The 26,279-nt window shown below is 40.3% G+C and overlaps 3 protein-coding genes and 1 non-coding gene across 5 annotated transcripts; 1 reads left to right on the plus strand and 3 right to left on the minus strand.

The window, feature by feature from the left end:
- Positions 1–493: 493 nt before the first annotated feature.
- ints6l (integrator complex subunit 6 like) lies at positions 494–13,205 on the minus strand. Of its 2 annotated transcripts, XM_046406075.1 has the most exons (19): positions 12,875–12,938; positions 12,678–12,755; positions 10,765–12,590; positions 9,488–9,637; positions 8,129–8,218; positions 7,782–7,965; positions 7,513–7,641; positions 6,745–6,908; positions 6,319–6,471; positions 5,944–6,076; positions 5,562–5,656; positions 4,719–4,829; positions 3,960–4,175; positions 3,701–3,827; positions 3,430–3,572; positions 3,105–3,336; positions 2,615–2,986; positions 2,402–2,495; positions 494–2,174 (listed from the first exon to the last, which is right to left on the minus strand). In XM_046406075.1, exons 4-19 carry the CDS (start codon positions 9,605–9,607, stop codon positions 2,072–2,074), a joined length of 2,466 nt encoding a protein of 821 aa, XP_046262031.1. In that variant the 5' UTR covers positions 9,608–9,637; positions 10,765–12,590; positions 12,678–12,755; positions 12,875–12,938; the 3' UTR covers positions 494–2,071. The 2 variants fall into 2 exon arrangements, with proteins under 2 accessions (XP_046262031.1, XP_046262030.1); XM_046406074.1 differs by lacking the exon at positions 10,765–12,590 and having other exon boundaries at positions 12,875–13,205.
- Positions 13,206–14,755: 1,550 nt separating this feature from the next.
- mospd1 (motile sperm domain containing 1) lies at positions 14,756–21,011 on the plus strand. The gene is made up of 6 exons (XM_046405837.1): positions 14,756–14,907; positions 16,348–16,647; positions 16,742–16,817; positions 17,076–17,308; positions 18,082–18,243; positions 18,413–21,011. The coding sequence occupies exons 2-6, from the start codon at positions 16,494–16,496 to the stop codon at positions 18,442–18,444; spliced, it is 657 nt and encodes a 218-aa protein (XP_046261793.1). The 5' UTR covers positions 14,756–14,907; positions 16,348–16,493; the 3' UTR covers positions 18,445–21,011.
- On the minus strand, positions 20,048–25,965 carry pabir2 (PABIR family member 2). Its single transcript, XM_046405834.1, has 10 exons — positions 24,828–25,965; positions 24,593–24,671; positions 24,447–24,500; positions 23,960–24,003; positions 23,786–23,840; positions 23,348–23,449; positions 22,858–22,943; positions 22,199–22,263; positions 21,815–21,911; positions 20,048–21,361 (listed from the first exon to the last, which is right to left on the minus strand). The coding sequence occupies exons 1-10, from the start codon at positions 24,950–24,952 to the stop codon at positions 21,223–21,225; spliced, it is 846 nt and encodes a 281-aa protein (XP_046261790.1). The 5' UTR covers positions 24,953–25,965; the 3' UTR covers positions 20,048–21,222.
- On the minus strand, positions 23,547–23,694 carry LOC124068758. Its single transcript, XR_006844973.1, has one exon. It is a non-coding gene; the product is annotated as a small nucleolar RNA U109 (small nucleolar RNA).
- Positions 25,966–26,279: the final 314 nt, after the last annotated feature.

Raw genomic sequence — 26,279 nt, forward strand, 5'->3', positions numbered from 1 at the left:
TACTATCCTGCCATTCTGCTTCATCAGTGTAGGAGATATTGATACGAAATGCTAATGGTATCAGTGATTAAAGGCCTTTGTTTCAGGGAGGAAATGCTTTTAATTTAATAATGAAAATGCAGAGATGTAGCTGTGACCTTGCTTGACAGCTGCGTCACAAAAATATCCACCTGAGCAGTTGCTTATGTTGGCCTCTAGGTTGCACTAGAAGCTCAACTTTCAGTCTGGGTTGAAAGGGAAGCTGCACCAAATTGCTTTCGTGCAGGACAAAGTTTAACGTCTTTGTCTCCTCTTGCATTTGCATGAAAACATGTGTTGATCTATCTATTGACATGCATATTTCGGCAAAATATTGTGGAAACCCTTCTCTTCCCTTCTTATTTCTTATTTAAACTCAAGGTTTATCTCAGTTAAAAAGCTTAAAATTGTTTTATGGCTATTAGGGGTCACTTACACATAGAAACACACAAACACGGACACATAAAACAGGAGATACCTTCCTACCTGTGGTTTATTTTTTGTTTTGTTAAAAAAGAGTAGGTTCATAAAACTTTCCATTTTATATATGTATTTAACAGTTTACAAAATTGGCTGTGAACATTTCATTCAAAATACTTCTTTTTATACTCTGAAATAAACAAATTCACAAAAATAATCTCCATTCCATATGAACATTAAAAAGTAGTGTACATTTGTCGTAAAAACAACGGAAACAAAGGAGGATTGGTAAATTGGGATTCTGTGAAAAGCAGCAGAGGCCAAATTACCAACAACAGGTGACTGTCAACTGAGCACAGACAGATGCAGAAATTCCTCAAAATAAAGTTGTGATTATGGGAATCAGTGGAGTGTTTGTGGTGCTGTGAAGCAAGATTTATAGGATACAGTGTGTGTGTGTGTGTGTTTAGGAGGACTGTAAATGAAAAATGGATACCAGCAGCTGCATTCACTGAACCTCTGCTGCTGTTATGGCAGGAAACAAATCAATGAACCCAACAGTCCCAATCTGGACATTAGACAGATGAGTGAAGGCTAATCATTTTTTGGACTTTATGACTGAAAAAAAGCTAATTAGGGTTGGGCGATATGACAATACACAGCATGAGATGAGAGAAATAAGAGATTTTGGTATATCATGTATACTGAGGAACCGATCCCTTTTGATGTAGGATACGTTGGATGTCCAGAATTTTGGCATCAATGTGATGTAGTACCTTGATTTATCTGGGGGTTTTTTGATCTGGATTATCCAAAAATAAACATTTTCACTACGGCATTTTATCCTTCAATCATTTCTCAGCTGAATTTCAGGAGAATTGGCATGATATCACAATATATTGATACTGCAACATAAAATGACAGACACACTCACTCAAACATATCGCCTACCCCTATTGTAAATGCATATCAGTATGGGGTGATATGGCTAGAAAAATATTAAATAAGAGTACCAGTTTGGAAAAGGAAAAAAAAATCAGTGCGTCATCCTTGAGGCAGATATAACACTAAGCATATGAGGTGTACCCGGGTGGACCAAATTAGCCATAAATCTACATGAATCCACGTTGTGACTCGTAGATGCAGTTTTGCAAACACTTTTCAGACCAGCTGAAGAAAGATCTGCTTAAAGATTAACAGTGACAATAATGACTTCGTTCATCTCTTGCTCTGCCATTTGAAGGTCCAACAGCTTATTACGTATCTATTGGAGTGTGTGGGTGGCTGGGTGGATGTGTGTCTACTGAAGAATGTGCAGATACAGACGAAAGCCATATGGATGTTTAAGGCATCTGTCAATATAAAGAGGATTATACTCAAAGTCTCTTAACTAATCTGGAAAGGATCTGTCCTGAGGGCCCCTCCCTCAGTTAAACCGCTTTACCCTCCACCGCTAACAGGATGTGATGTAACAGAACAGAAACAGTGGGAGCATCTGTTTTCAGTGCATTTGTCTTGTTATAGGTATTCAACAAAGATGCTTCTTGTATGGTGAATCCATTGGCCAACAGAACTTCAGAGGAAAGGAGCTTCATTTCCTTTTCTTGGTTATAAAGTGAAGATGGCCTCATGACTAACTGGTATGATCGTTGGGAAAAAGTAAGGATGTCGTGTGATTCTCCTCCACCTCAGCGAGGGCCATCTCCAGCTGCTGGATGAGCACTCGCTTCTTGAACCTGCCAGAGAGGCAAAATAAATTAGAAAGAAGCAGGGAATAAGGCAAGCACTCAAAGGCAAACCAGGGGAGATTCATGTTGGTGAACCTCCTTTAAAAATAATTGCAGTGCAGTAATGTGTCATTGTTAACAGACTCAGTGCTCCAAGGACATTAAAAAACTACTCCACATAACCTTTTATTGAAAAAAAAAAACCAAACTGACTAAAATGAGTGGATATTTCTTACCTGACAGCCTCTTTGATAGCATGCTGGATGAAATACTTTTGAACATTAACTGGTCCTTTGACCTGCTGGAGTAGTCTGAGTATTGCATCATAGTCTGAGAAAAGACACAGACAGAGATGAAGATAAAGCTGTTTGCCCCCAGTATCACTCTTAAATCAGCAGATGGGAATAAAAATGAATGTAGTGTGATATACTGCAATGGCTTGTACTCACTTCGTCCTGGTTTGCGGACCTCCTTGATAACTTGGCTCCTCAGCTCTGCTTGGCTGCCATCTAGTGGGGCTATGAATATGGTCTCAAGCACCTCAGGGTCGGCTTCAGAGCCCTCTAGCTGGCTCTGTGGACTCAGTCCCTCACAGCTGTGTTTCTCCTCCAGCGGCTGCTCGTCTTCCTCTAGTCTCTTCTCCGTCATATTGATGTCCTCTCCTTGATCTGCTGCCCCTAGTCCGGCCTTGTCCTCTAGGTTCAGTGAAGATGGGTTCCCTGCTACAGTGTCCAGCTCAGCAGGCCAGCTCTCCCTTGATTCAGATCCAGGAACGCTGTAACCATTACTCTCACTGACCACGACGTTGTTTCCATCCAGCCCTGTGGGGGTGACAAATAATTTAAAACTACTTTTCAGTCAGTTCCTCATGGATAATCTGCCATCTGTATTCCTATGCTCAACACATATAATATAATCCCAGGTACATATTAGTCTAACCTTTGTGCTGTGGAAGGGGTTTGAGGAGGTTCTGCTGCCCCTGAACCCCTACCAGACTCTTTCCCACCACCACATGGTTGGGGCTCCCTGGTGGAGTCTGTGGTCGCCGCAGTAATGGAGACATAATCCGCCTTCTCTTCAATGTAGCACCTGAGTTGGGATCGCTGGAATTTCCTCTTTTCTTATTTTGAGGGCCTGCTACAAACTCATCTGCCTCATCAATCATCATCCCCTGATATAAACGTAAGAGAAAACAAAAATGAAGATGTCTCATTGTGCATAGGTCAAGTGTATCAGCTAGTATTTTGTGTCGATATATTTATACCTTCTTATCCTGCTTGAAAGGATTCCCAAATGTGTGCAGACGTTTTGGTTGGTCAGGGTCAATTTCCCTCAGCGGAGATGGCATCATTTTTAGGTACTCCTGATAGTTTCCCATCTGAGCCACTGGAATACTGTGCAAATAGTCTGACAAGCACAGGAAATATACAGGTCTAAGTGCAACTTTTCCACAAATCTGTAAAAAATATCTTATACATCAGGATATGAGGAAGAAAAAAAGTATTCAAAAAATCTTTCTCAGTAGGATTTTATACCTTCGTCCTGTCCTCGGATCAGTTTTTGTGACGTCCGCAGCAAATTAGAACGCATTCGAGTGAGCTGATCCAGAAGGTTCCGTCTCGGGATGTCGTAGGCATTTCGATAAGCTTGAGGTTTTACATCCTGCGAACACATCAGCATGCCTGATCAGAAAAACCACACCAAGCATTGCACTCGCACTTTTTTTCCACTCTAACATGGCCACCCACACAAAGCAATTCTTCTTCAGAAATGTCCTTTGTGTCCTAAATCTACCTTGTTGAGCAGGGCAATCTGGAAGCCAGCGAACTCTTTGAAGTTGATGTCGACCACACGAAGGGGCCCCTCCCCAGTGATTCCCTGTAGCAACTGCTTAAAGTCCCGGCGGTGGGCCAGAGAGAGAGAGCTGGAGTGGTTCTTCACCTTTATGCCGGTTTCCTGAGGAGCTTTCTTCCCCACAGACACAATCAGACGATCTGATTCCATCTTAGCCTTCATATGAGCAAACCAGGGAGAGAAGCAATTTACATTCTGTTCAGATTCTTCACTTCACACTGAGAGGAATATGATTCAGAGCACAGAAACCTAAAAGCATTTTGTTCGTTTTCTATGTTAAGTCTTTCATTTAAATAAATTCATACTTTATGCTTTCTTTCCTTATACTGTCGCTCTTTAACAGTCGTTTGCTGAACTCAGACAATGCAGCATTATGTTTACATCAATTTAACTACTACAAACACTGTGCAACTCCTCCGCCACATAATCAAACAAAGAGGAAGATTTTGTTTTCTTTTTTGTTTGTAGGTGACATTGTCTAAGATAATCTGCATGAGATACACATTTTTAGTTGCTCACATGACCACAACTGAAAATATAAAAGTTTTACAACTGCAAAACAACTAATGCCAATTAAATCCTTAACGGTTTCAGAAATTTTTAACTTGAACTGTTGCCTTGTTCACTCAAATGGAGCCTCCATCCCATGTTATGACTTATGGAAGAAGAAACACTGTCTCATGCTCAAGGACACTTTACCTGCTGGCTGAGCTTCTTAAGATAGGAGATAACACTGTAACTTAGACCACAGTCCATGGTGTCTGCAATAAGATTAGGTGCACCCATCATCCTCAGTGCCTTTTTTAAGGGCTGTCAGAAGATAGCAAAAGGAAAATGTGTTAGTTATGTGAAGAAACAATATAAATCAATGCACTGAATGTCAGACTACATAAAGCAAGAGATGTCTGTCTGTCCAAGAACAGACATAAAAGTGTTGAGTGCTGATATTTGTTTTGTAATTTCTGTTTAACAGCCACATATGAAAGTGAAAATGGCTTAAACTAACATTACAGACAGTCTGACAGTCTGTAAATCATTTTTTTTTCTTGCGCTGTACTCACTCAAAAACACTTTGCCAATGATTATCTGCTCTGATGATTACGACATGATTGAATACAATATTGAAAGAGACAAGGTTTCTTTTGGTAAATGAAAAGTTACATTAATCCGGCAACCAAAAAAGATCTTTCAAATAACTGATAAATTAGTCATTAAATCAATCAAACTGAAATAACATCAACATCATCAGATCAATTGATAAAAAACAAATTATTATGTGCAGCCCTTCACTACCCAGAACCATGACAGTGTTAGGGTTAAACCTCTCTCACAGCGACACTGGTTATTTGAGCATCAGCTAATTTAAGTTTTAATGTTATAATTTTGAGAAACCTACACAGTCAGTGTCAAGTATGAAGAAGTTTGGATGAGCAATTCACAGAAAGCTCCAATCAGCAATACCAGAAGCCAAGCAATCGGCTTGTTCTAAACAGGAACATTCTTTTGAGTACAAGCAGCATAAGTGACATAATGTTAGTTTACCAAGAGGTAGTATGGAGGCATTGTCTTCAGGTACATCTCAAAAGCCTGCCGCCACTTGAGGTTTGGTTTCAGTTTGTGCACTTTAAACAAATCATCTGAAAGGGGACAAAGAAATAAGTCTGCAGGCCTGACTGATATTCAGGTGGTGAGTTTAAAACCAGCATCAAAATATACATTCATCACTATTAAACTGTTTATTAAGTTGCTCTGCTATATGCCTGCTAATTGTGATTACATTTATAGCTAAAGAAAATTGGGGTAAAAAAAAAAGAAGGCAGATGATGAAGTGACTCAGAAAGGGAAACTTTATATCAGCTCATACTTACTGACCCAGAAGTTTTGAGGCCACTTTGAAGAAATGGCTTACTGCCATAAGTCTTACCGAGGAGTGGGAGAAGGACTGGGTAGTTGTAAGGCATGACAAATAGGTTGACACAAGTGAGAGTGGTGCTGGCTTTTAGGTATCCAAATGGCTGCCCCAGGTCATTTTGCTTGGCACTGCTGCTAACAAACACCTGAGGACAACAAGGAAAATTACAAAGTCAAATCATTTTTGGATATTGAGCCTCAAAATTACACTTCAGAAAACCTTTGTAGATCCATGCTCAGTGTCTGAGCTTCAAAAGACTCTTTACTAATTCACAACTATGAACTACAAACAAATATTAATAAAAATAGCAGTCTTGTGATTTCTGAGAGGCAACACCAGTGACAGCAAAACCAACAGAACAGATGGGTGTGTGAACATCTACCATACCTGCCAGCACATGTGTGGAGACTTTCTTTCCAGAATGTACTGGGTGAGCGGAGATGGCTCCAGTTCGTACTTGTCAAATGGAAGCTTGTCGATCACCATGGGCTCGCAATCCACACAAGAAAAACGCACCACAGGGTGTGCAGAGCGAGGTGGCTGGGAGCAGGAGATGGAAACAAATAAAGTGTTAGTGCAAAAGCAATAAGTATTGGAAATCACAGAAAGTGTTAGACGGAGAAAAGAGGGCTGACAATAAAAGAGAGAAAGACGGAAAAGACAGTACAGGGATAAACAGTACAAAATCTCTATGTACACAGATTTACCAGCACATTAAAAAAATGCACTTATAAATCCAGTTCGACAGGATGTAAACCGCAGAACGGACTGAAGGTGCTGCAGAGATATTTTTAAGCCTCTCTCTCTGCTCACCAGGGTGGGAGAATTCTGGTCTGGCCAGAAGGACTCTGGTATGGGCCAATGCCCAACTGGTACCCCAGTCTTTGGGTTCGGCCGAACGTATATGAGTTTGTGGCAACTGTGCCATGGCTGTGGGCTGAAGGATGACACAGGACGGCTTGGCTCCACTGAGTTGTCTAAGAAAACAAAAAGGGAGGATAAATGAGAGAATGTGAACCAAAAATCAATCATCAACTCTGATGAACACAAACAATTAATTTAATTTGAGATCAGCCACTGTCAAACAAATGCCGAGTCACTGGTATGACTCTGCTCTGCTCTCAGTCAGGTACCTTAAATTTTCTGTTTAAAACTGTGACTTTCTTAAAATAAACACGTATGAATAGAAATCTTTCTAATAATAAAATTATACATGAGTCAGATGATCTCAGCAGCTTCCTTTGCACAGCTTCAGTTTTATACTTTTTATATTCAGCTGATCTAAAAAATGCAATGAGTTCTTCTTTTAGTGTAAAACTGCTCTGTGGTGGTCCAGCCTAAGAAGATTCTCTTCTGCTTTCAGCAGTTTTACTGTCTCCAGTGACTTTCCTCTAACTCGATGTATGTAATGTGATGAAATAATGTGCTCAGAAACTCCAAAAAATACATTTTTTTCAAAGTACATGATCCATATGATTCATGCTTCATGAACTTGACTGGAGATTTGAGTAGTAGAAGACAGGACTTGCACAAACATAAAGTCATTGCCTGGTGTCCACTGAGTGTCATTCAAAAACTCACCTTCCCCAATGAGAGGTGGGTCTGGGCCTGTCTTCTCAAAATTAATGACAACACCACTTTGAACCTTTTGGACCAGAGATTCCAGACACTGATTCAACATCCTCTGTGTCCGCACACAGTATGATCGCCCTGCCAGAAAAACAGGAGGCACAGCTGTCATATAGAACAGAATGAATTATGAGTGCTACCAAAAAAGAGCACAGACACATGGAGATTACAAGATGATATTAAAAGAAAAACTGGGCCATCAAATTGAGAAAATGCCGAACCTCCAGTGACTTCACACATCTGGGTGATAGCAGACTCATCTGTGGGGACGCTGCCAAGCTGCTCGTTGTCTGGCGTGGATGCTCCTGGCAGCCTAAGCACCAACGCAAACAGACGCTGGTCCCAGCGAAAGGGCTCTTTGGTCAGCTCACTGCCTGCCAGCGGAGAGTTCAGAGGCAGGTGCAGCTAGACAGGGATGATAGGAGAGAACTTTTATAAGTGAAAATTGCCATATGTCACCATAGCACAGTTTTGCAGTTTTTAAAATTCAGGTCATGTTGATGTCTAAAGAGATCACATTACTACAGATAGTACATGGCAGCACTTCTGGGTTTGTTTGTGTTCTCACCTCATCTGGAACCCCAGAGCTGTGTGTAAGCTTGTTCCCATCAGTGATTGTGATGATCACAGATGGCTCAAGGAAGAAAGGGTTACGTCCCTGAGAAGAAAATGGTAACATTCACCAATTAAATCCAAGTTCAGGCAAACAGTGACCCCAATTATTTTCACAAGTCCGCTTCCTTTCCTTTATGTTCCAAACCAAAAACATTGGACATGTTCTGGGCTCTGTGGCTCAAAGAGATTCCCATCTCCTAAAACATAAGATGTAACTGGTCTCTCAGGCTTACAATAATGCAAAATACAGGTATACTGTTTAAAGAGAGGTTCACTTAAACACAGTGATTAGTAGGGTATTAGCATCACACCTTTGATAACCTTCTGAATGCTAATATGAACCGTGTGTTGCAGCTTGTAATCTTGTAGCTGTAAGCTGCAGAGTGTCCTTGTGTTACTCGTTAAGGACAGAGGCCCCTACCACTCTGCTGCAGGGGTAAGCCTTGCCCAATTCAAACACACAGTGAATGCATTAGTAGATTTACATGCACACAATGCACAGGACTCACATTGTTACTTGAATGTAGTATTCCATCTCTGCCTTCAAGCATGGGTTTGGAGGAAAGATGTGTGTACGGAGCTAATGACAGTGCTAACTGAAGCAAGCCAGAGTGGATTAAGCTGCAATCAAATGTCAATATTCTTCAGGAATAAAAGGACTACTAGCTGAAAGGTCGGTCACAATCGTTATCAAAACCTTGTTTATCCAGAAAAGGTCCACACAGACTGTATGTGTTAGCTGCATCTGGAAAGCATTGTTTCACACACTCATATTGTGAAAGAACAATTTGATATTGTGGAGTCAGTTTTAAAAAACTTTCTACTTGTTTTCAGATTTTCTTGGACTAAAATCAGCCTCTCTGTTTTTAAGATGTCTTATTATTTCTCTAGTTCTCTAAAGTTAACACAACTAATCCACCACTAAATGATAACAAAAAGATGGCATGGCACTGTCTTGTCAATTAGTCTGCACAGGGTATTAAATGTGAGGCTAATCTTGTGTTTTCAAACACAACCAAAGTTACACAGACAGAATACAGAGACAACGACAGAATTGTGTTGTATACAGTTTTAATATCTGCAGGTTATAACTAAAATTATTAAAATTAGGGAGCAGCTCAGAATTCTTATTCATTATTGATAAATCATCTGAAAAAATAAATATGTTCAGCTTCTTTTGACTGACAAACAGTTATTTCTCAGAAGTCACTAGTCATCAGCTCTGATTGTTGACTATTAAAGTGTAAAAACGCTGGAACCAGTATGGAACGTACAGCATGCACTATAGATGGCCAAAGAAAGCATCAAATACCTGTCCATAATTGTCGATGCCAGAGACGAGGCGGTTAAGGTTAAGCAGGTCAAAGGCTGTGCGGAGAGCATGACCTAAGGTAGTCAGGCCAGATGCCTGCAGGTTCTTCAGCTCACACATGAAGGTGGCATGGTTCTCCTTCCAGCCTGCCTGAAATACATACATGGACAGAGTGCTGAACGAGCTGCGCAGAAAAGAGCTATTCAACCCAGAAGCCTGATCCACACCCACAGATGCCCATACTATGTAATTACTAGGAAAAACAGAACACTTTCATTCAGGGATAACCGCAAACTGATTCATGTCAAGTATATGACAGCCACCTTTGGAAAAAGAAGTCTTAGCAACCCATTGATTGTGTGCAGCATTACACAGTAGCAACCATAAAATTAGATCAGTTTATGCCACACTCTGGAAATGGAAGATAATATTATTGAAATGCAGACCCACATTTGAGCTGGATGGTGCTGTTAAGTAAAGAGTCTAATTTCATACATGACAAGCATCCAAAAATACACATCCCACTGCAGCCTGTCCTCTCTCCTGACAGAGATATACTCCCACAGGGGGTGATGTGGGTGTGTAACTGCTCTTGGACTTTGCTCCAGCGAGGTCAAGTACCTTCCTGCTGCAGCTTCATTCTTAATCTAAGGATGACCTGCAAGCTTACCACTTTCTTTATTAGGACAGGGAGGGGGAGAGGCTGAATACAGAGCAAGAGATGAAGAGTAAGAGAAATAAAACTTGAAGCACCCTTATCAACAGGTATGCTCTCAATCAGTATCATATTGCATCAATATCATTTTAAAGCCATGATTTGGGTGGAATTTCTAGGAAGGCGCTGAGTGTTACATGAATGATGTGAGCTAAGTATTACACAGTCATACAAGCAACATCACTGACTAGGTAAGGCAAAAGGTGATGGATGTGGAAAAGCAATCATAGGGCCAGTAGAAAAGTAATAACCAACACACAGACTCTTGCGTAGGCCAGTAGAAATGAAATGCTTATCTTATACTCAATAATTCAGACTACAGAATATTTCTATTTTCTTCCCAACCAACCTCCTTTCTCTGCCTCTACATCAACAATTTATTGCCTCTGTAACTGTGCAATCAGAGCAGCCCCATCCAGCATAACCTTGTCCTTTCATCATAATCTTCAATATACAAAGCAGGCAGAAACAACAAAGAAGAAAGCAACAGAATCAAAGAAAAAAAGTAGAGGAAGGAGAGGCATTTAGGATGGAAACTACAATGAGAGAAAGATAGCAGTACCTGGATGATTTTAGGTGAGGGACAAGGAGAGGCTGGATTATTTGGCTATGATGTTACACACAAGACTATTTTCAGTGGGGTGCATGAAGTGGATCTGGACTGGAATACTGCAAGGTCAATGACTGAATGATATAGGAAGCATCACATGAACAACAGCATCCACACGTATTATTTTGTCATGACCCCAGTCTTAAACATAGGCCCACGATATGGTAACACAATAATGTTTTAAGAGCCAGGGCAGTGAATTCAAAATGAGCAGAGCCAGGGTTAGCCTTATTTTGCTCATGCATAGTTTTAAATATTAATACCAAGCAAGAATGTTCATTAGTGAACTGAAAAAATAAATAAATACATTTTAAAAATGAAATATGTGTTGTAACTCTATCATAATAAAATGAGAAGGTTTGTAGAATTGATTCTTAAAAGTATAATAAATAGTAGTTCTAAATATCTATCAAAATTTGGGTATATAAATTTGCTAATTTGCAAAATAAATAAATAAATAAAATAATAATATAGGTTTATCAAAACACAATCGAGGTAAGAATGTAAGAAGCCCTAGAATTACATTTAGTAACAGGCTAGTCAAATGTATAATTTAATACATAACTCATAGTGAGCTAAATATTCTAGTATCACTAATTGTGCAAGACAGAGCCTCTGAATAGTGCATAAAATGATTTATTTTACCAGCTCTATTTTTTCCAACATACTTATCCTATATTCTCACTCCTAATACATGTTTAATTATTCAAATATTTCCCATTTTCTTTGTTGCTTGTATGATCATTGGCAGGGCATCCCTAATGTCTGGGCAAAGAGTGTGAAATATTATATTATACAGTGTAGCTTGTATTCAGTTATCATGAGATGGATTGTGATGCAAAAAAGCACACAGAAACTGAAAAAGGAAATTGAATTAACTGTCATAACAAGTACCTTTTGACTTGCACTACACTTTAAAAGTATATGCCTCTGTACATCACATCAGCAAATACAATTAAAGATGAAGTAATTATTTACCTTCTAGCTCTGGCATTTTGTAATTTGTTCGAGAGGCATGCAAGCAGAAGACTTCATAAGGAAATCAACCTGTTCTATATGTCTTAAAGCACTAATGACATGGGATAGAGCAAGTACTCTACGTATTGTGTTGACAGCAGTAGAGTGTTGTTTGTAGACAGAGTTAGGCAAGCCACTGAGGCAGATCAGGGACTTCAGGGTTCATGTGGGCACTCAGGATTGCATTTTATTGGGCATGAAAAACTCAGTGAGATATGTGTGCCAGGTCATAAAATAAGTTAGGACATTTGTAGTGAAGATCGCTTTGGTGACAAGAAACCTTTGAAATTATTGCAGTGATTTAGAGGTTGTGTGTACTGTTTAGTTTTGCCTATGTGTATGAAAGCTAGAGAGTTTGCATTGGGGCCTTACTGCTTGTAATGTCGGTATGACAAATAATTATCGCTGGAATAATTATCTTTTTTTTCTAGCGAAGTCACATAAAAATAAAAAAAATCTCATGATGAAAAAGGTTTATCAACTTTCAGCCCAGATTGACCAATGGTAATTCGTAGATGATGTCGGGGGCGGAGTAAAGCATGATTGGCGGATATCTTGACCAATCTAGAAATTGTACTTTCAAAAAAACGTGACGTCAGAGGCGATAATAAATCTCTCCGCCTCCATCTCAACGCCCGAGACTTTCTTTACACAAAAGCAAAATGTCCGCTGGATGGTCGGAGGCAGTGCTGCTCCGGGTCTGCGGGTACTTGGAGCAAAAAATTGCCGTTTTTCGCCACCGGGAAGCCGCCCAACACTGACTACAAACCAGAAGGATAATAAAATCTCACTGACAGAAAAATACGCTCGACTTGTCAAATGTAAAAATTGTATCAGTTGCTAATTACCTTCACTCCGTATGGTGGATCATCGAATGTAACTAGCATGTACCTGTCGCCTCTACTAGCCGGGTCTCGGGCACGCAGCTGTCAAAAAAAGAAAACCAAAACAACATATATTAATTTCGACCAATCTTGACCAAGGAACTCTGAGCTCTCCAAAGGTGCATACTTGTTGAAAAAGTCGGGGTAAAATCATTCTTTACCTTCATAAAGACCTCAACCGCGCCTTTAGCAACGTCCAGATACGTCGTACCCAAATAAGTGCGCTGATTCATAGAGGCGGACGTGTCTAACAGGAAAAGTAAAATAGGCATTTTAAATGTAAAGCCGCGGTTGTATGCTTTTCTAAAATAACTGTTATCCACATATGACCTATCGTGCGGCCAAACACTTCACACATGTGTGTATATATTTGTTATAATAAGCCCCCCCTCCAGAAGAGGGCCGTTGCCTCTGCTCTCTCTCTCTCTCTCCCTAGCTGCCTTTCTAGAGCTCCGTCTCAGCTCGCGCTGTTCAACTTCTGCTCCTAACCGAATGGAACGCCCCGCTCCCTCCACTACAACGCCATTGGCTGAGACCGATTCCATTGGACACGCCCTCTTCAATATATAAATATATAACGAGGTCGAGAAAGAACATCCGCTTAGACTTTCAATTGTATCTATGGTAAATGATCTGATATCCAAAAGTATGGTGAATGGATTTGGTGTGTATATGTATGTGTGCGATTTTTACCGTAAAGTAGCCTATCTGCAAGGCTTGAAACCACACAAGTGATCGTTGTGGCTGTATATATTATACTTCTGCAAACCTGAAAATTTCGGAAATTTGTGACCAATTCCCTCGCATCCCGCCCCCTCACACGCGCGCGTACACCATCTCTCTCTCTCTCTCTCTCTCTCTCTCTCTCTCTCTCTCTCTCTCTGCCTCTCTCTGTTTCTCTCATCTGTCACTCTCCTGTTGTGTTCAATGCCCCTTGAAAGATCCGTCCTTCCGACTCTAAAACACAACATGACAACAACACATGTAGTTAGTTACATGGCCTAAGTAACCAAAAATATTTTAATCGGACATTGTTTAAGTATACGAATAAGTAATAGTGGCTCCATCTAGTGTAGTGGATGAAAAGAGAATCAACAATTAGGTAAGCAACGATAGAACACAGAAATGAATACAGAAACATTAAAAAGCCCACCAAAAATATAGAATACCAATAACACTGGAAAAGTCACTTTAACCGTCAAACTTCTGGAAACCATAAAAAGTATTGCCTGCTCTGCAAGGGCTTTCTCAATAATAAATCCGAGAGCACTGTAAGGCAGCAAAAGCTGTTAGAATGAAGAGTAGCCTATTTTTGATATGTTCTTTTAACACCAAACATTTTAGGATTAAACCACGCTTAACCGCTGAGTCATATTCATTTTAAGTTCAAACTTTATGTCAAACGAGGTCAGAAAGAAATACCTTATAGATTTAAAGGTCAGGGAAAGTCATAGTCTGACCCAGACACATGCCGAGCTGTAGCAAGATAAGAGCCTCATCTCTCCACGAAAGGTTTTCCTGCTTACACTAAGCGGTGTGTGCTGTTTAACGAGGCCATTTACATTTGCACTTGTTTGTTTTTCATTTCATTTACTGAAAATAGGCTGGATGGGCGATACATATATTTTTAAATCGCTTAAATCATGTCTAACATGCAGAGGGAATTCAATAACATGACTCTTACTTAGCCAAGGTTGTATTTTTTTTCTGTCTAAGTAAGGCAGAAAAGCCTAGTAAGCAACGATATTTTGGTGATAATCGTGGTGAGACAATGTACTTCATATGTGAACACAATTTTGAGGTACTTTATATGATTAATAGGATTAATCTGTTTAGTATAGGTAATATATTAAAGTATTCACCAAACGTAACTGAGTTTGTATGCTCAGTTTGTACAAGTGGCACGTTATAACAATTATAACAACAGAAATAAATATAATAATAATAAAAATAATATAGGCAGTAACTAAATCTCTGGCTGTATCCTACTCTGTGCTTGGAACATCTTTACGTCCGCTTTGTTGACGTCTTGCACGTACTCTTTCGCCTTAGCTATCCCAGCATGCACTGCGAGGTCTGCAGTATATTATTGACAAAGAAAAAAGCCTGGACAGAAACAACAACAGGGTGGGTTCAGAAGCACAAACCCTGGTGAGGGCACTAAAGTTACACGAACCCGAGTGCTGACATAAAGGTATGGTCTCGCTCCCACTTTTCCTTTTAATAAAACATCTCTGTACTATATATTCTGTAATGACGTTGCGTGTAGACAGCATTAAGTGGCAATGAGCTAACATCTGGGGTTTTCGCAGCCGGCTAACGCTAGCCAACGTTAACACTCTTGAACAGCGTTAGCATTACACTGTAACGATATGTTATTAGAGTGCCAGAGCAAGCAAATGCCGTTTAACTGTAGGTTTCAGGTTGAAATTAATCGTAGGCATGATTAAAAAACTGTCTGTTATCACTCGGTTGCTTAATTTATTGTAACACATTTGCTTAAATACTTGTTATTCTTGCTATTCTTGTGTCTGTTTTCGTGGTCACCTATGATTACACTGCAGTTTACGTGTACGTTTACATTACATATTATGCTCACATAATTTAAATACGAATATAAAGCTGGCCATATAGCTTACTCCGTGTGCCTCACGGAGTAGGCTGACGAAAGTTCCGTTGCTATAAAAACAAATTGGTCGTGATATTTAAATACGCAGATAACAGAAAGTGTTACAACACCAACACGGGCTGGGTGCTGGAGCTCCACAGTTCGTAACCATGTAAACACACGAGAGCACGTGACCAGCCACATGGCGTTCACTTAATGTAGTTTGCCTTGTTGAGCTGCTATTGTTAAGTATGTTCCATGAATTAAATTGGCGTTTCTGCCCATAGCTCTTATGGAATTGATCTCCTTTGGCTCAATAAAGCATCCACTTATTTTAACTAAAACGTTATTAAATCCTGCGTTCAAGAATTAAAGATCTATGTTAGAAGTTACAGTTTGGTAGAATGTTCCCTTTCCCTTATTATGAATTAGCTTTTGTAAATCGTATTTAAATGTTCAAGGTGTAAGTGCCTCAGGTACTTTTGAATAGTCTCAGCCATAGCTAGATTGGTATATGAGTAGATAGTCACTTATTACGGATATAAGCAGGGCTGTGCTGATACTTAAACACCAATACAAAAATGCAATCATAACTTAGCTATAAGTGTATCAGTATATATGCTGGTCAATAAGTAGAAAGAAATTTCCATACTTAAATGCCAAAGATATAGATATATAGATAAGATATATTTAAGATGGTTTAGAAAAAGTGTCTGCATTACATAGTTGATCATAATAGCTTATGACTGATTTTTGATTTTTTTTAAAAGTTCTCAAGTATTGATATTAGTGATGGCTATCAGTGAAAGTTTATAATCTATTGTAAGCTTCACTGTATTTGTCTCATGCTAAATATTATGGTATAAAGTAACCAGAAATAAAATGTGTTGTATAATTTAAAATAGAAGAACAAATGCAACATTTCCTGGAATAGAAATTGTAAGTGTCACAGAATGTAAATAAGGGGGACACGGGTGCCTCCTCAGTAGTTATACCTTACTATTTACCACGTTTGTGTCTTCACAGTACCATGTTATGGCCCTGAGGCAATGAGAAAGAGAATTGACATTTCCACCTAAAGGGAGTTTACACAGCTTGATAGTTTGTGGAGAGAGGGCTGGGGGCCCTAGGCAGTCTGTGGACGGGGAACGGGAAGAGCTCAGCTGGAGCCAATGCAGCAGCAGCATCGACAGCCTGAGCTGGTGGAAGGAAGCCTTCCCGTGTTCGTGTTCCCCACTGAGCTGGTCTTCTACGCAGATGATCAGTCGTCTCACAAGCAGGTGCTCACCCTCTACAACCCCTATGAGTTCGCTCTCAAGTTTAAAGGTCAGTTGGCAGAGTAAAACACAGTCTGTTTGTGACTCCATTTATGCTGCATTATGTTTGTATGTTTTTCTGTGTATGTTTTTCTTTTTATCAGTACTGTGCACAGCACCAAGCAAGTACACAGTGGTGGATGCCACCGGAGCGGTCAAGCCACAGTGTTGTGTTGACATGTGAGTTTGTTTTTGTGTATAGGACTCATTAGTTTTTCAGACAGTGATATAGTACTAAAGAGCCTACCTATGAGCTTGTTGTTCCTTCTGGATCCTCCTATCACAGTGTTTTCCAGCTTTTTATTGTTTATTGCTTACTTTGCTAAAACTTATAGGTTCGTTGGCAGCTTTGGCTGTAGATTTTGAGTCAGATGGTTGTTTGAACAGCTGACTTTCTGGTCAAGTAAGGAGTCTGTCCAACTTTTCATGTCTATACAGAGTAATCAGACACAGAGATGTGCGGGCATGCCATTTTGGGGTGTACGACAAGTTCCGGCTGCAGGTGTCTGAGCAGAGTCAGCGGAAAGCTCTGGGTCGTAAAGAGGTGACGGCCACGCTCCGTCCCTCTGCCTCACAGGAGCCGCCCAGCCCCCGGCCCCAAGATGAGGAACGCAGATTGAAAGAGCAGTTCGCAGAGAGCGAGTTTTTTGAACAGACCGCATTTCAGACAGGTAGGATGAAGGCCTTTTGATCTGATGATTCCACTAGATGGAGCCAAATGCTCATAAACTCAAATACAGGAACCTTTTGTCATTTAGAGGACATGGGACATTACATTGATATTTTGCAGTCTGTGAATATGCCTCTGCCTATCTATCTTACCTAGAACATAAAAAGCAATCTGTCCCACAAATATAGTATGACAATAATTATATAGTAATGTACAGATTGTTAATCAGCCCTTGATTCATATTTAATCTTGTAGGAAGATAGTATACTATCATACTCTTGTCTTTTTTTTTCACTGATACCACGTGTAACTGCCTGAGGTTTAGATTCAGCACAGTTTTAATGTCATTTATTTTAAGGCTATTTCACGTACACCATCCTGCTGCAGTAAATGCTTACCAGGGCACCAAATCTCACCAAATTTGCTACAAATCTGCTACAAATCTGTTATATGCTCCTGCTTGAGTTACATTTGCTAAAAACTGCAATGGCCAGCTCTTTTATAAAATTGCTTATCCTTTTTTAAAATGAAAGTTTATATTCTTGAGTCATTATTCCAGATTTATGTCTTCAATAGTAACCAGTGGGCTTAAGCCACAGACAGGCTGTAAAAGTATTGAAAGACAGATTAACGCATCACTGGTTTTGGTCTTTTGATGGGATTTGTTTAAATACTTTGAATACCTTGAATCACTTGTCAACGATTTTGAGTAATGAATCTGATCCCAGTGTATGCATGTGTATGCGTGTGTGTGTGTGCACGTGCGCCCGACAGAGAGCCGTCCTGTTGCTGGAGGCCCCAGTCTGCTGACGGTGCTGCTTGGGCTGGTGTGTATGGCCGCCCTGATGCTCCCAACACTTGGAGAGCAAGAATCTACTGTGCCTGTCTACCTCCACTTAAGTGTTAACAAAAAACTTGTAGCTGCTTATGTTCTCGGTAAGTAGAAAAGGAATCTAACGAACCTGTGCCACTGGTTAGGACAGAATGAGGTTGTGTTGTATATTCAAAACCTTTTTAAATGTGAACTACCCTGATATTGCTGTTGAAAGAGTACATACTGGATACAAAACCCTTTCGCTCTGTGTGGTTTCTCGTTAAACTTCAGGTCTCCTCACGATGGTCATCCTGCGCACATGAAGTGCTGTGAGCAGAGGAGGAGGGAAAATGATCCTAAAAACGAAAAGAACAGTCTCACTCTGGCTGCAGCACTACTACGACTGGAGTACAGCTGACAGAAGCGGGATGGGGTACTTTTTCACCCCACTCCGTTAAAAATTACATTTTAGTATGCTCAATTTCAAATTTACATATTTGTGTTAATACATACATTGACACAATACCGGACTGATGGAAACAGTGGAGACTCCAGTGCGTAGGTCACAGGTAGTGTGAGAGGAGCTGTCCCCAAGCAGGGCCTGTGAAGAAACTTGAGGCCATTCAAAGTGCTGTCTGGCCTTATATTCCGTGTCCGTATTTTTATTACCATTATGTAACAGAAAATGGTTTACTTGAGTGTGAAGGACATGCAAACATGATACATGTATATAAAGCCATTAAAATTTTGTTATGATATTCACCTGTAACCATCATTATATTGATGTTTTAAAGCAATTTTAGTTAAGTTTCTGGAGACTAAATGCAGTTATTTGCATGTGTGGATACTTTACTGAACGAGTTTTTAATTTTAAGATTACCTGTCACCAAAGGAAAGGTCTTTTTAAGACATTGGTTTGTTCGCCATACTATATCACTGCTTCATCAAATGTTAATAAAGTCTCAGTACAGCTGTCTGGTAAAATGATCACAGATCAAATCAGGCTGTTTTCTACACTTTACAACCTGGGTCAGGAGGGTGTAGAACACATAAGGCCTCTGGTAGCTTTGTAGTGATGGTTACTGAAAATAATCCCAGTCTCTCTCAGAGCTGCATGGTGTCAGGTTTGACAGTGGACAACAATATGATTTAGGATTACTTGCATACCATCTGGGTCCACAGCAGTAAACAAGGTTAGTAAATAAGGATTGTACTGTCCTACTGTGTTAACATTTTAAATTAGTACTCTTATGTCTATGCTTTATTGCTCCAGACAAGAAAAACTGCTCTTGGAATATTCAAAACAGCTGAACATGCATAATAAAGAAATAATTTATTTAGTCCTGATGTCCACTACGATTGCAATCACAAAAGACACAAGCGTGGGCATGTAGTTAGCCAGCTTGACAGATTACAGCTTTTCCATTACACACATACAATATAGTATAAGATTATTTGCTAAATTTGTGCCCTGAACACTTCATAAGAGGACTTGAGAAAAAGAAATTATCTTGGGGAAAAAAAATCTTGACAGGACAAGCTGACGGCTTTTTCCATATTTGTATTTGTATAAAGGAAAAACATTCTGTAAATGAACTGCAACCACACCTTTCATTAAAGGGCACACTTCCAAAACAAGATTTACAATCACTTCCTCTTGTACATACACATTAATGGCTACATAGCCATGACGAAGCTGGGACATAACACAAGCGATATGGACCCTGGGGCCATGACAGTTGAAAGCAAATGTAGGTGCAAAAATCACAGTACAGGCTTAACCTTTAAATACTGTATTATTTCTTTTTTTAGATCTTGTTTACGAGAAAGTTTTAGTTCTCTCTTGCTCACACACAGGCTGGAACATCACAGGACTGAGCGTCCTGTGTAAAAAGCTCTTTTAATACACATAACCAGAAACTGCAGTCTCTTTATCCACAATGTGATGGTGCAATTTTATTTATTTTTTTGCTGCATACTCCAGCCGTCAGTTGATTTGGTGTAAATGATAACACAAATGGTTCTCTTTTACTGGGGATAGAAACCTATCACCATCCAATTTTTATATCAAACACCTTTTTTCCCCATAAATAAGACATTTCACCAGAAGGAAGAAAACTCATTTCATCATTTCTATACTCTGCATATCTACAAAAACATCCTGACAAAAACACAGGATACAGAGGAACCTTTAGTGTTGAAAGCCCAACAGTGATGACCCTCGTATTTCATTCACAAGTAACTGATAGGTGCTTTAACTGCTCATACTAAGCAATTTAATTTGCAGCAAGTCGTGGGGAAGAGGGCTTAAAACCCAAACCAAAATCTTCACTGTTCAAAGCCTGCATCATAAAAAATATCTGCTGAAAACACAACCTCTGCCAGTATAACAGGAAGGAAATCTCCTTAGTTGTACCTCAGAAGTAGTTTATGCTCCTTAAGAAAAACATCTGCTGTTGAAGACTTGTGCCCACATTCATCTCACAGCCAATCACAAACTTAAAACTATGTACGACATCCAACATGGTTAATATGTACATAATTACACGCAAAGCAGGAAAACAATAAGTTAAATCTTACTAAATTTGCAGACTGCGTACATACAAAGGCCAGCAGACATAAGTTTTCCAGCACAAAAACGGAAATGTACACATCCAATAGTCTTTGTTTCTCCAGTGCTCAGTGTCTCTCTCTCCAGTGAGGGGAACTGGTAGGACAAGTTTGAAGCATAGCCACTTAGGAACACAATATCTCTACGAAAGCCAAGCACCATCCAAGATCCTCTAATAGCAGCTGGTGCTCAGTGTCCTCAGTCATTCCTAATTTCACTAGGTTTACCCCTCTCTCTCTCTCTCTCTCTCTCTCTCTCTCTCACACACACTCACACACACACACACAAAAATGACATGGCATCCATTTCCTCAATTCAAACATATAAAGATCCTCCAAAATGTAGCCATGAAAACAGCCGCTCAGAAACAAACATTCCAGTTACACCAAATCTAAGCGATGGCGAGGTGGAGGATCTGAGGAAGAAACTCGTTCCCTGGGGAGAGGCTTTTTGGTTCCAGTCCTTTATAGTGTCTCTTGCTCTCCCGTGCTCACTTTGGGGACAAATCCTGGAGGGAAGCGAAGGGGGAGTTGCTCGATGAGGAGGGCGACACTCCCTCCATTTTGCCCGGCGAGTCAGTGGAGGAACCAACGCTGCTGAGGCTGCCATCCAGCAAATCTGGAGAGTGGCTGAAATGGAAAAATGTTAAGTTCAGCAGGCTATCATAATTATGACTGTTGGGAAACATTTGCTACATCACAGTCTCTATCTATATTCTTGGAGAAAAGCGCTACGCATTCAGCTTTAATCTTTCTGATTTGAAGGTAAAATATTACTTCAAAGCAATAATGTCTAATATACTTGACTATTACATATTACATTTAAATGTACATTTTTTACATACTTGTGAAATCTACCTCACACCAAGTTGTATGGTAGAACACACAGAAAAATCTAACAGCTGTGTGATAGCACTCAGAGCAAAGGCAGCTTGTCTTAGTAAGGCTGGTGCCTGGGCATTGAAAGTCATACATAATAATACATTGCAAATGAAGTAACGCATTTTTGTCCATAAACTTTAGCGTCATTATCTAGGCGGTGTCAATTTGACTTAAGGTTCAGGCATTTTTGCTGAGTCTTACCAGGAGCTGAGATCCGACAGGTTGGAGGCATCCGAGGACAGCATGGTTGTGGTACCCTGGAAGAGCCTCTTAGGCTGACTCTCTGTCTCCATCTCACCTGCAGAGAATAAGGGACCCTGACATTTAGAAAGTGTTCTCAATACATAGAGTCTCTGTCTGATCTAAAACAAGCCATGTGGATGAACTCACAGACGCACAGATCTTATTGGATCAGTTCAAGAGAGACACCGCAGTTCCATACTGGTTAAATTTGAAAATTACATTTTAAAAGAGACCAAAAGACAATCAAGGTAACGATTAATGCAAGTCACTTTTTGTGGTAGAAATGAAACAAGAAAAATTATTCTTACAGCATTCAGGATTTTAAAGGCATGTCCACCTCACCTTTGCGTTTCATTGGCCCGAGTATGCTGGCTCTGATACAGTTGATTGGGCTTTGACTTCGTCGGCTACACAGCACAGGAAACACACACTTTGTCAAAGCAGTATGTTTTAAAATGCAGGCACACTCGGTGGTCATAAGCTACAGTTACAAAACCTTTCATTTTAATTTGTCATACAGATGAATTATAGTTTACTCAGACATATCTGAACAGTTACTGTTGTAAAATGCATAGAAATTGTCTTTTTCTCCTAAATTGGGGGCAGCCATGGCCTAGAGGTTGGAGAAGCGGCCTGTGATCGGAGAGTCGCCGGTTCAATGCCCCCACCAGACAGGCAGGGTGGAGTGATTAATGTGAAAAATGCTCCCCTCCTCCATTAGCCAGCTGATGTGATGTGATAATTTGCTAGGTGTTGCATGTGTGTTCAACTAAGAATGGGTTAAATGCAGAAGACAAATATATATATATACTATCAATAAAGCGATTCTTAATTCTTAAAATGGAAACACATTTAATGCCACCGGAGAGAAGTCAGTAAAATTGGCCATCTGCTGCTATTGTAGTCTCAGAGTAAACAGATGTTAATCAAACAGACGGATGGTTAAAACAGAAGTAAAGTGATGTTAGTACATTATAAGATTATTAAGTGCCATTTCTCACCTGAAGCGCCGCGTTGGGCTGGGTACTGGGCTGGGTGTTAGGCCATTGCTGCTCACAAGGATTTGTAGTGAAGGTGAGAAACACTGCTGCTTGCCAAGAAGCAAAGTAGAGGACCCACAGGATGATAATGAGGTTAAAGGCAGCATATTTTTAAATCTTTAAGGTGAATGTGGCATGTATGAACATTTTATTCTCCAAATATGCATCAGAAAAGGGACTGAATCACATGCAGAGGAAGAATTTCTATTCAAAATTATTTTTTGAAGCTGCATAAAATTGAAAGAAAATTCACCCAAAATATTCAACAAGAACCATGTTTTTGTGTTTTAAAGTTGGCAACAAAATTGCTTGCCACAGGCTGCCACACAAACATAGACTCCCATTCATTAATCTTGGTGCAAGTTATTAGGAAAATCAGGTTACCACTATGACAGTCACCTGGTTACTCGCAGTACAGTCACATTATGCACATGTAAACAGGTTGAGGTACCTTTTTTCCTATCCCTCTGGTTGGGGATGGGGCAGGTGACACCGGCACAAAGTCAATGCGTTTTGGAGATGACGATGCCGACTTCTCCAAATCATTGTCACTCTATAAACACAAAGTTACTGTTGGAGGCCATTTCATCTCATAACATCTACATATAGTACCAGGTAGTGAGATTGAAAAAAGAAAAACCCATAATAAAGTTTGTTGGAGTATTATACTACCAACTCAGTCTGACCTTGAGAGACTGGTGGCCCTGTTAACTCCCAAAGTGTTAATCTAGCATGTTTGTTCTTGTCCTCTCTATAGAAATCGAGAGGCCAAAAATGCCCAAAGGCCAAAACATGCAGTGGGGAAAGTAAAAAAAAGCTCAAGAATTCAGAGAAACAGAATGCACTGGCAAACTGTGTGGATGAACTGTGATGAAGAGTCAATCTTTACCAGACTAAGGCTTTCTTCCCATGACTGGCTCATTTGCATGGCAGCCTGTACTTCCCTGTTAACAAAAACATAAAGACAAGGAATAAGTTAATGCCTGTAGCACTGTACCAACAATAAAGTCGTAATTCAAAGGAAATCTCTTCATCCAACTGTATCCATAAATACACGACTTACCGCTCGTGAGCAGTCTCTCTGTTCATCACGTCTACACCCTCTTCCTGCAAGGGCACACAAGGGACTCGGTGGTTAAAACTCTGAATTTACCAGGATATCTTTGCCTTTTTTGACTCACATTCCTCAAACAGAACTAAAACTTTACATTATATGTCTCATGTCATTGCAGCCAGTCCCAATTTTGACCCACAGGTATAACCTTAATCTCATCTCAAAAGCTAACCAAACCGCATTTCATCTCGATTACAGCAATTAAAATCATTCAGCAGGCAGCACATTAATAACCATTTCCTCTGTTGGAGTCTGATACTACCAAATGATCAACCCTGAAAGACCGACGGCCCTGTGAACTCCAAAAAGTGTTACTCTAGCATGTTTGTTAGACACCATCACTCCCTACGGCCTGAGAGGGAGACAGTGGTCTAACATGCCCATTTTCAACATGAAGCTTCCAATAGTGTCGAAAATGACGGCACAACTTCCTTACTTGTTTTATCTGATGAAGCCTGGTGCTGGGGACGCGAATAGGTGACGAGGGGACCTGTAAAGAAGGACGTGTGTAGACAAGAAAAAACTCAGCACTGAATAATTCGGGCAGAACTTACATTGAGGAAAAGTATTTAAGTATTGTACCATGTTGGGCCTGTTGACAACTGTAGTGCTATTTCTCCGGCTACGCAGGACCTCTCTTTGAAACACTTGGGAGTTATCACTGCAATGACAAATTCACAGAACAACCATACATCATGTGTCTCTAACCCATCAGTTTAATGTAATGTAGTTACGTCAATGTGTATGAAAAGGGACAAACACATTCACTGAAATACAGTGAACAATAAATTACTGGTAATATATCATATTCAAGAACCTTAAGCCGTTTATCATTGGTGCACTGTTGGATCTTCTTAAGTGTCCATCGCTCTGAACTAATGAAGATGGGATTTCCAGATCCAGCTCCATCTTTTCTTGTGGCAACACTGCCGAATTGTTCATTTTTGCTATCTTACGATGCCAATCACCAATTCATAAACTTAAAAAATGGCTAAATAGGCCAGTATGAGGTTACATTGTTGCTACTCAAACTTGGCTAACTTTACATGTTTAGAAGACACATCATAAGTGAGGCTACTGGGCTAACGAGGGACAAACTAGCTAACGCAATGTAGTTATCCTACGGCAAACTGCAAGGCCCTGTCGTCTGTTTAATTAACTCCGGTGCTGAAGCAACTTAATGCTGCCTATTAGCCACGACAACGTTATCTCTATAATTACTCATACTACAACTCTATGCTCAGCCACATCTGACCTGCGCTAACGTTACCTGAAACGTTATGACCAGTCTCCAACTTTCCTGACAGACTGTTAGCATACCATGGCTACAGACCGCACAATGCTCAGTAACTGATCGCTATCGACCCGTTAGTCTGCTGGCGCAAGGCAGCTGTAGGTGACGACTGAAACGCTAACTTACTGAACTACCACTGCACGTTAGCGCGGTAAATCAGCGACCATTGGCTAAACCGAGCAGCTGCTTACTTTGAGTGCAAAATGAGTGTTCGCTTCAGGTTTAACGCAGGTGACGTTAATCTAACGTCGCTGCATCCAAGTGGTTATCATAGAGCGAATCTATCTTCTACCTAACACAGTGAAGCTAGCTCATGTACGCTAGTGTTGTTACACTTATTGCTAGCTAGTTGATTCAGCCCAGCTACCTAGCCCGATAGGCTAACTAGCTAAGTTAGCATTAACGCCAATAGCCACAATGCCATGTCCAGAGACAGACCGGGCCACCATTTCACTAAATGTTCCTGTCCAACAGCCTGGTAGCTACTGCGGCTCACACAAGCGAAGTAAACCGCTGTCTGCTGTAAATATAACACGCTCTACAGTTTCGTTTTTCGTCTCTGCAGGATTCCGCCAAGAATGGCCCAGATGCCAGATGATCACACAGGAGCTAGCTGCTAGCAGCAAACTTCACGCCCCTTTTAACGTTAGCAGATCTGTCCAATGAGATCGCTTCATCGGCCGGCGTGCTAAGAAGGAATGTGGCGAACTGCATTCTCTGGTTCCAAGATAAAGACTTACATTGGCACTCGAATTGATTGATACATTTTGCTGAAGCAAAAATGGCAATTTTAGTTCTTACCCTACTTGTTTTACTGAAATCCTCACCCGCTGAAGGTCCTGTGCTGAGGACAGAGGTACGATTGTTCTGGAATACTTTTTTTTCCCAGCAAGCACTTACTATTCTTATTACCATACTAGCTGCTAGTAACTTAAGGTTAATTATCATGCCAGTTTTGGTAATCTTTTATATCGT

Source organism: Scatophagus argus, chromosome 12 (assembly GCF_020382885.2).
Source record: "Scatophagus argus isolate fScaArg1 chromosome 12, fScaArg1.pri, whole genome shotgun sequence".
Lineage (NCBI taxonomy): Eukaryota > Metazoa > Chordata > Actinopteri > Scatophagidae > Scatophagus > Scatophagus argus.

Coding starts and splice junctions, on each gene's coding strand:
- pabir2 (XM_046405834.1), bottom strand. CDS start 24,952: ATGAACAATTCGGCAGTGTTGCCACAAGAAAAGATGGAGCTGGATCTG. Junction 24,004..24,446: donor GGCTTCATCAGATAAAACAA/GTAAGGAAGTTG, acceptor GTGCCCTTGCAG/GAAGAGGGTGTAGACGTGAT. Junction 22,944..23,347: donor CCAGAGGGATAGGAAAAAAG/GTACCTCAACCT, acceptor CTTGGCAAGCAG/CAGTGTTTCTCACCTTCACT.
- ints6l (XM_046406074.1), bottom strand. CDS start 12,985: ATGCCTATTTTACTTTTCCTGTTAGACACGTCCGCCTCTATGAATCAG. Junction 3,337..3,429: donor CTTTCAAGCAGGATAAGAAG/GTATAAATATAT, acceptor CGTTTATATCAG/GGGATGATGATTGATGAGGC. Junction 2,987..3,104: donor ACCCCTTCCACAGCACAAAG/GTTAGACTAATA, acceptor TCACCCCCACAG/GGCTGGATGGAAACAACGTC.
- mospd1 (XM_046405837.1), top strand. CDS start 16,494: ATGCAGCAGCAGCATCGACAGCCTGAGCTGGTGGAAGGAAGCCTTCCC. Junction 16,648..16,741: donor GTTCGCTCTCAAGTTTAAAG/GTCAGTTGGCAG, acceptor TCTTTTTATCAG/TACTGTGCACAGCACCAAGC. Junction 17,309..18,081: donor ACAGACCGCATTTCAGACAG/GTAGGATGAAGG, acceptor TGCGCCCGACAG/AGAGCCGTCCTGTTGCTGGA.